Here is a 9,324-nt window from a genome sequence, read left to right as displayed (position 1 = left end):
GGCGGGGGGGGAAACCCCCCGGGTGGTAAACTGGGGGGGGGGGGGGCGGTCACTGGCGAAACTTGAAGTGCCCCCCACTTCTCTGCACTGCTTCTGCATACCCCCTGGGGGCTTCCCAAATGCCCCCACAAGTATGCGTACCCCTGGTTGATAACCCCTGAGGTAGGATGTTAAATAATACAGCATTCAGTACGTACAACCAATTTGTAGTGATTTACCTCAAGATAAATATTCTTGGATAAAACTGTTGTGCTGTGCCTTGTAGGCTTCAGAGGAAAGGTTTATGTACTCTAGCACCAGGGAGGTCAGCTAGTTAATGAGACTGCTTGTTCCGCATGGAAACATTTGTCCGTAAGTCACAGTGATTGGAACATTCTCTAAAGAACAATGAATGGGGTAGCAGAATTATGCTTTGCCCATATAGAATGACCACTGAAGTACTATAAATTCTACTAAAAATGTGTATTCATGGAGCTTATTAAAGATCAGATGTTTATCTAGTCAGGTAGCACCTGTGTTTTCTTACTGGCTTTCAGCATACCTGTTATGAACAGCTTGTAGATACCACGTACAAGTATATCTTAAAGCAGCATAAAGATACGTGGCTGCATAGCAGAAAAGACTTTACTGGCATGAGTTTGCATAGATAATCACAACTGGAAAAAAAACTTGAGTTCTAGGCTCATGTTACATTGGTTCCAATTAACCCTGTATACTGGGCCAGACTGGTAGAGTATATGCAGAGCAGAGACAAGTTTTAGAATAGTTAATTTTTTTCTTCTTCCTCTGTTTATAAAGAGAGGTTAGTTAAAAAGAGCCAGACAGCTTAATTGCTAGACTGAGGGGAGAAAATGTCTAATTTCCTCTTTCTATCAGGTTAACTTTCAATTAACCTACTCTTAGGTTAATTTTGTTATGGTTAAACACCAAGTCATAATGATGGATTCTGAATGTATTGCTAATACAGTACTGGAGTGCTGCGAGTTGCCCTTAGGGTTTGGACACAACCTGTTTACAAAGCTGACACAAATTACGCTGGGACCTGGAGCAGACAGATGCCCAAGTCTCTTGGGTAGCTGCTTGAAGTTAGTGCTATCACAGCACTTCGCCACTAGATGGTGGTGGAGCAAGTAACAGCCTGTTTGCTTTGACCATGTAATTACCCCAGGATAAGAGACAGCTAGACAACACCAAAACTGATCTTTCCCACACTAATTCTACACCAGATTTGAGTAAGTCCCTAGTGGCACTGAAATACCAACATAAAGACTGATTATACTTGCATAAAAGTGTTGTGTATCCAGGCAGGGCCTTACAGGCTAGTTTGGGGAGGAGAAAAAGAAAACATCATAAAGGACTTTCTCTTCACAAAAACTTTTGAGGTTTCTCAGAAATTCATTACTTCAGAAATAATTAACACCTTTGTCTCCTCTACAACTCCTGGAAAAATTGTGTACAATACTAAGTATTCCTTTAATAATGAAGATTAGACAGCTTGTGAACAAATAGCGCAGAAAATGAACTCTACAACAAGCTGGCAATTGCATGTAGGGTTTTCTGTGCTCTGCAAGCTAATTAAATGAGCAAATAGGAGTTTTTTAAAAACGGGTTGGAAAAAATGCAGTTTTGGTCTACAGCCTATATAGGGAACATAATTTTTTAATGTTTAAATGTGCTGATGCCTGTAAGTTTTCAGGAAATACATAGCTAAACTGCAAGCTAGGTGCCCTAAGCATGATGGTGATCCCTTGTGTAAGCTACACCAGAAGTATTATGGAGAAACTAAATTACTTTTGGCCATGTTTTTAAGCTTGCAACAAATGATGTGGAAATGTAGACTGAGCACCATGCTGTTTAGTACTTTGCCCGCATCCCTTATGAATTACTGGGAAATGGAAGGTATCTCATCCCTGCATTGCCTCAATGTAACAGAATAAGTGGCTTTTCCATTTGCCCAAGAGGAGGTGGTTGATAAGGAATCTGATCTATTTAAAAAAAAAAAAAAATTGGTCACATGCATTTAACTTTAATTTGGCCCTGGATGGATGCCCCTAAAGACTGAGGTATAATTAAGTTCAAGAAAAATAAAAAATGAATACTGAATTTGAATCGTGTAAAGTCAGCGACTGCCTGCAGGTTAGCTTTAAACTGGAATGACTGCATACAGATCCCAACAGAAAAGCCTTGAGTATGATGGTTATGGTAGAGACCAATCTTTGACTGTCATTTGATTATACCTCAGGTTTTTTTGACAAGTTCCTAAAGGTTTAAGATGTGGATGCATTTCTGTTTAGCTCCAGTTGAAAGGACTGAAATGTAGGTGCAGACTTCCTATGAGGCACTCACTTAACTACATACCGGCATGGGAAAGGGCTTGGACTGGCAAAGAGTGTTCTGAAAAAGTTCACTTTCATTCAAGCGTATGCTGTCTGTTTCTCTCTGGATTTCACCCTTTGTCAGTAGTGGGGAGCGAACAGTCCTACTGTGCGCCCACCACCTGGCTGATACTGGGTGTCCTGGTCTCTCTTAACAGTTAGCTTTCTCTCTTTGGAAAACAGTACTGACATGTACTTTCTTCATCAGCAGATGAAAGAAATGACCTGCCGTGATGTTGTTAAAGAAGTCGCAAAAATGTGAGTTTCCCCTCCTCTGCACATACACCATTGAAAATGACACGGTGTAAAAAAAATCAGTCACCTAAAGTTTAGTTTCAGGTATCAGTTCTGTACCTAGAGCTATGCTCCTGCTAGTTTTGATTATATGAAAAGCATACTTGATATCTTGAAAATATGCAGAAGACAAACTGAGTACACATTTTTACCTTTTCCATCAGTCACTTCAGATATTACAAGTAACTCTCTTTATTTTATTTATTTATTTATTTATTTATTTTTTAATTTAAGCAACTGAACCCCCCCCAAAAATGCAGTGGCCCTCCCCGTCCCCCAGACTAGCCACCCACGGCCCCGTCCTGCTCCCCACTGGGGCTGTGCATCCCAGGGCCCTGAGCCCCGCCCAGCTGGATAGGGCTGTGAGAAACTTCCCTTGCAGCCTGTTCAAAACAGATTCCGAGGAGCTTCGGCCAAAACACCAAAACGAATCGGTGTCCTCTAAAATGTCCGAATCCAAAACTGAATCGAAACATAGCCGTTTTGCACTGCCCTACTACTATGTGGTAACTTTCAAAGACATCTAATCTCTGCCCGCTTTCTCTTGGAACAGTACCTAGTTGCAAGTCATCCTTTATGTTTTAACCACAGCTTAAGCAGTCAGAAAAACATGTTAGCATGCCTCCTTAGTAACTGCCATAATGATACACATACCATCAGAAAGCAGGTCTGTGGTTGCTGTTGGATCTGCAGGCATCAGCTTCTAACTGAAAGTAATTTTTAGGAAAGTAAAACTAAAAATCCTGTCCTCCATCTGTTAATATTATGTTATTCTCCCACTGTGGGACACTCACTACTGTAGGACTGAAAAAGCATCTGTCAGTTTGGAGCCCCCTGGCATTAGCGCATGTGTGAAATGAATCCATCCCTGAGATATGGTAGGTTAGGTACATTAGTACAATGTACGTAAGTGAATGCACTACAAGCTGATACAGTAATTCTCAGAGTGAGTGCCACAGCACCCTGGGGTGCCATGCAGTGTTAGCACTGTTAGGTGTGCAGACACCTACATCTGATTGGCAAGGTAAACCCAGAGATTTCAAATAGGAATCCATAGTGTAACAACCATTCTGATCTGTTGTCGGTTTTCTGAGTTCTTTGCAATAGAATTGTTTTTCTGTGATCAAGAAATAAGTAAAAGCCAAGAGCTGGTACTTTGTAAAGGAATGCGGGGGAAGGGAGGCCTGAGTCTAAAGAGGTAGAGCACAGTGGTTCTCTACCAGGATCATGAAAGATCATAGCACAGGGATGGCATAAAGCAGGAGTGCTCAGTCCCTTGCCCATGGGCCAAATCCAGCCTGCAGGGCTCCCTGCGAGTCAGGAAATTTGACAGCAGGGGAGCAGTGGCAATTCATACTGCAACCCCTCTCCTGCTGCCAGATTCCCAGGCCCTGTGCAGCTGGGCTACACCCCCTGCACAACCAGAGGATGTCTGAGCCATGCCCTGTACCACCATCACCACCACCTCCTCCCCCCATGCAGCTGGATTGTTGCTAAACTGACCCAGTTGTGTGCTGATCTGGTCACACACCAGCAGGATTCAGTCTGCAGGCAGATGGGGTGCTGGCCGTCTGGTCAGGGGCAAAAGGTTGAGCGCCACTGGCATAAAGTATTTGTTCTGCTCTTGAAGCAGCTCGTTTTCAGCTTGACTTTGAACCACCCACGTCAATATAAGGAATGCAAGTTTCTTTGTCATGCAGAACATTCACTTCATTTGTGGACAAATATCTTAAGGCTCTATATTCTCTACATACCCCTGGCAATGAGCAGGGAATGCCATTCTGCCCTCAGGTTGCTACCTTTGCATGTTGTGTGTAAAAGTGCACATGCAACCCCACACACAACTTGTACCCTTCAATGATATGCAGAATTAGAACACACGTGGCCAGTTCAAAAAGTTGTAACTTGTGCACAGTATGCTTACTGCAGGCAAAAAATCTTAATTGAGCTTCAGTCTTGATCAGTCAGTATAAAGTGAGTTACAACAGGCATATTTAGTACTCTGCTAGTTGAATTATATGACAAGCTCAAAAAGGGAGAAATGCGATGTCATCGTCTCCATTTACCAGTGCGTAAGTTCCAGACCAGTGAAGACTAACCTTTTTGGCAGGCATGTCACAATTTAGCCCTGCCCCTTCATGAGTGCCACACCTATCCCTTCCATGCCCAATCTGCTGCTCAGCTTTCTGCTTCCTGCCCTGTCTGCTGTGTTACACAAGCTGCCATGCCATTTATGACACGCATGCCACCGGTTGGCCACCACTGTTTTAAACTACCTAAATTTTGATCAGGGATTTTGAGTTCTACTCCTGTACCACAGAGACTGATAACTTGTTTGCATCATAGCCTGAAACGCCTTACTCTTTTTTGAAGTCATTAGTATAAACACTAGATATTTTGATTTTTAGTTCAACTTTTTTTTCAGTTAGATGAGAAACTGTAAAGCCATGTTGCATGTGTGGGGGGGGGGATGAATGGACAAGTTGGATATCTATATCTAATCTGTTTAATTATTAAATTAACAAATAGCATTTAAGAGGGAAATGTGTAAGTAGCCAGTTAATTGCAAACTTCAGTCTCTTTTCTAGAATCTACATAGTTCATGATGAAGTAAAGGATAAAGCTTTTGAACTTGAACTCAGCTGGGTTGGAGAAGGTAAATTTATTTAATTTATTCTTGTTTATAGAAATAATGTAGTTCTGATGGAAGTTTTGTGGCAGTAAATCTAAAGACTCAAATAACCTGAAGTGCATTAAATCTCTGTGTAAATCACCCTAGACAGACATTTAACCGGGATGATTTAGTCGGGGATGTTCCTGCCTTGAGCAGGGGGCTGGACTAGAAGCTCTTGGGAAGTTGGTCCCCTCTAACCCTATTCTCCTATGATCCCATGAAATGACTTACAAAATTTTACTTGTATAGCAGTTAAGTTCTAAAAGACCATTTCTAAATATGCTTTTATTTATAGTGACCAAGGGAAAACATGAAATTGTGCCGAAAGACATCAGGGAAGAAGCGGAGAAATATGCCAAGGTAAGCAAGAGAGCTTTATTTATTCAGTTTAAAATTCCACTTTACAAGGAAACCTGAACAGAATGAACTGAACAAAGTTCACTACTTCCAGTGTGCTTGCAACTAAGTGCAAAGGTAGCCTGGAATTTTTAGATTAACGGATCTAGAAACATTACCTGAAACAGTTTAGAAGGGAGATTAGCAAAACAGCATATCCCAGTTGTATCTTCAGTTGATCACATTCAAGAGCCTGGTAACGCTGGCATATCTCCTTGCCTAAGTAAGGAGAAAAATCGGTGCATTAGATTTAGACCTTGTTCTTAAACATTGGTACAAGTCTTGTAGTCAGTTGTGCCAAGTACAATAACTCCTCTAAATGCAGGAGCTGGCAGGAAAAGAGGTAACTGGTAGACGGAGGATCTCAACAGTTGTACTAGTGTTGGAAGCAGTAACTGCATTTAAGTGTTATGCACACAAGTAGCAGTGTTGGACAAATGATTTGACACTCAACCCATACAAAAGTTAAGGTGTTTGCACAGCATCCTGTAGCAGTGTGCATAAGAGACCTTGTTGTCTACCTCCTTCCATGTGCAAAGCCACAAATCTGAACTTCCTGCTCGTGGGTAGCATACCTTGCATCAGTGCAACAACTCCTGCTACAGAGAACCAGATCCTTTATCCAGATTCCTATGACTTGTAGGATGACCTCTCAACAAGGGCTAGAATTTAATGTGTGTATTTGTGTTTTCTAAACAGGAATCATTGAAAGAGGAAGATGAATCGGATGAGGACAATATGTAACACGTTGTTACTTCAGGACAAATTTTATTTTAGCACAGGTTTGTTTATTATGCATCAACTGTGGGTTGCCATTATGTACTTGCTGGAAGACTATTTTGACCAACTTGCACTAATAAATATTCCCATTTACTGTTATCAGACGTCTGGAAGTCAGTTAGTGATACTGGAAAAGACAAAGTAGAGCACTTCAGACCTGTATAAGTTTTAATAAGATTCTGAATTAAAGGTCTTTATGTCAAGAATGACACTTTCCTGAATTAACTAAAGTGAAGCTGCAAAATCTGCCTAATTGGGACACAGTACTTTCCCCCAAATACTTCACTGCTTGCTTGCAGACTAAGATACTGGTCCTGTAAAATTAGATTACCTCTTGTCTAGATGAGCACAACTTTGTCTACACTAGTGCTTGTCTGCCAGGGTGCCGTGAGATCCTTTTTAAGGGTGCTGCACAATATTAGCATTAAGTATGCAAACATTTACAGGAGTTGCAAAGTAAACCCAAAGGTTTTCAAAAAAGAAGCCAGTACCAAGAAACACTGAGCTGTTGTGACTAAGTTCTTTGCAACAGCAATATTGCTCTTAATTTTTCTGTAATTACAGAAGTTTAGAACCGAGGGGCAGTGGAACAGACTGCCATGGGAGGTTGTGGACTCACTGGAGGTCTTCAAGAGGTTGGACTGGCACTGGTCAGGCCTATGCTGTAGGTATTCCCCATGTTGCTAGGCTTTAATGGTTGCCACATGAGGCAGGGAAGTAATTTTTCCTACCTTCCTGCTGCTGCATGCATAAACAGGTATTTTTTTGGTGGGGTGGGGGTCCTCTCTCAGAAGTACTGGATGTTGGCTGCAGCCAAGGCTGGGGATTTTGACTGGAATGTGACAGTTTCTGCTGGGACTTTGAAACCAAGAAGGAAGTTCTTGGCTACCGGGTCTTGCCCCACTGCCATATTTGTGGTCAAAGAAGAATCTTACCGCATGGTTAGCAGGGATCCTGGTTTTTTCCTATTTAAAACCCCCCAATATTGGGTTAAAAAAAATTAACCCCAAATCCACATTTTTCTGTGGCTTAAACAAAACACCACTAACATACATACAGTGGTGTTTCATTTTAGTCATGGAAAAATGTGGATTTGAGTTTAAAAAAAAAAAAGGAAAGTGAAAGTTGGGGAAATTTTAAATCGGAGAAAACCAGGATCCCTGATGGTTAATTTGGTATAGACTGTGTGTGGGTGGTTGCTTTCTTCTGCAGGGGGCACATCTCTTGGCTCTCAAGCACTTTTAACAATCCTTGCACCTACTTCCAAGGAGTGTGTTGAGTCTAAAAAAAGGTTAAGGAGGAATGGCCTACACCCAGGGTGGTAGGTCACTACCTCATCAAAAGACAACCTGCAGCAGAAGGGGAGGCTATACCCAGCCTACTTTTCCTGAGCAGTCCTTCAGTCTTTTACCTCCTTCCTTTGTTCAGCTGAAGTAACTAAGTCCTGCCAGTACCCTTAAGCCCAAAATGTACAATACCAACCAGCAGTTGCCCCAGGATATTCTCTAGACCAACATAATATCACTGGCATTTAAGAAGGTGATTTTAAGGCTCACTACTATCTGTACCTTGAAGAAAGCCCTTGTATAAATGAAGTAGGTAGTCTCCAGTTATTAAGTGTGTTCTTGTTTTTAGCTTTGTGCTATCTCTGCATTTAATAGTCAGTCATGACCACACTATAAATCCAGACTGACAAGCCTTACAGAGGTTAGGCTGGATCTGGCAGCAGTTGGGAGATTAGGGTGTGTCTACCTGCAGTGCAGATGCGAGGCTTGCATTAAGTAGGTTAGAGTTGAGATGTCTAGCAAGTATATCACCTCAGGCAATTCAGACAAGTACAGGGAAGTATCTATGCCCATGTTTTAAATTTCCTTTTAATACCAGTGTGAATTTAGAGGATTAAAACTAAAATGACTAGCCTCTATTAAGGATTAATTTAATATATTTAAATACTAAGCGGTGCAAGCTTGCTAAAGTTAAAAAAAAGATGGCAAGCCATAACGTGACAGAAGTTGCTGGGCCAAGATAAGCTAGTTGATATTTTTTTCAGAGGTGGAGAATTCTCATGCCAGTTTATGCAGGAATTTCTTGTTCCAATTTCAGCTGTGAATGAAATGGCCATCTCCAAATACAAATCATGAGAACAATGCAGCTCAACAGTCTGAAAGGACAAAAACATTCACTTCCATGCATTGATACTTACTGTAAAAGGAATCACATGCAAAACTATCACAACATCAAGGAAACTTTCAGATAAATTTTAAAAATAGCATTAAGATGTTTATTTATTTAGACACAGATGGATTCTAGTTTCCACTAAGAGCTTGACTAAGACTTGCAAGTAAAGCCTAAAATGCTACATTAATTGTAATTTAGTAGAAGTCAGCTTTAAGTGTGTAAGAGTATTAACTTCAACATATGAATAGCTGGCTGGCAGCCAGTGAGAGTCTGTGAACAGTTCAAACCAAATGCTTCAGAAGTTTAGGTTCCTTATCCTAACCCCCTGCTCCCCAAGTAAGGGTTTGCAAGCCAATCCCTGTATGGGACTGCCAGGGTGCTCTAGCTGTTGGCTGCAGCTTTAGTTTCAGAACAGCATCACTGTGATCATTGATGAGCTCTGAGTGGAGAAGCAGCATCCTTTGAAGTAAAAGCTTCAAACTACTGCAAGTTTTTATTTCAGCAACCTACTGCATGTTACACAAGTTGTGAACTACCCAGACACAAACTGCTTCTACTGTATGAATGCAAGTGAATGAATTCAGTCCTGGCTCTGGAATATCAATTTTGCTGGTAGGAATGTTCAGC

At 41.4% G+C, this 9,324-nt stretch overlaps 1 protein-coding gene and 1 long non-coding RNA gene across 6 annotated transcripts in view; one reads left to right on the top strand and one right to left on the bottom strand.

The window, feature by feature from the left end:
* PSMA3 (proteasome subunit alpha 3) overlaps positions 1-6,618 on the top strand; it is a 14,917-nt gene extending 8,299 nt beyond the window's left edge. The window contains exons 8-11 of one of the 4 annotated variants that reach the window (XM_006026237.3): positions 2,587-2,633; positions 5,258-5,325; positions 5,639-5,703; positions 6,439-6,618. In XM_006026237.3, coding sequence (XP_006026299.1) covers positions 2,587-2,633; positions 5,258-5,325; positions 5,639-5,703; positions 6,439-6,483 — 225 coding nt within the window. In that variant the 3' untranslated portion in view covers positions 6,484-6,618. Of the gene's footprint in view, positions 1-2,583; positions 2,634-5,245; positions 5,326-5,638; positions 5,704-6,438 lie in introns of all 4 variants that reach the window. The other 3 variants (XM_014521127.2, XM_025207139.1, XM_014521126.2) reach the window with 3 other exon arrangements.
* LOC102372980 overlaps positions 5,700-9,324 on the bottom strand; it is a 23,736-nt gene continuing 20,111 nt past the window's right edge. For both annotated transcript variants that reach the window (XR_003094664.1, XR_003094665.1), the window contains one exon: positions 5,700-5,958. This is a non-coding gene — a long non-coding RNA (uncharacterized LOC102372980). The remainder of the gene's footprint in view (positions 5,959-9,324) is intronic.

Source organism: Alligator sinensis, unplaced genomic scaffold, assembly GCF_000455745.1.
Source record: "Alligator sinensis unplaced genomic scaffold, ASM45574v1 scaffold708_1, whole genome shotgun sequence".
Classification (NCBI taxonomy): domain Eukaryota; kingdom Metazoa; phylum Chordata; order Crocodylia; family Alligatoridae; genus Alligator; species Alligator sinensis.
This window is presented reverse-complemented; position numbering and strand designations above follow the sequence as displayed.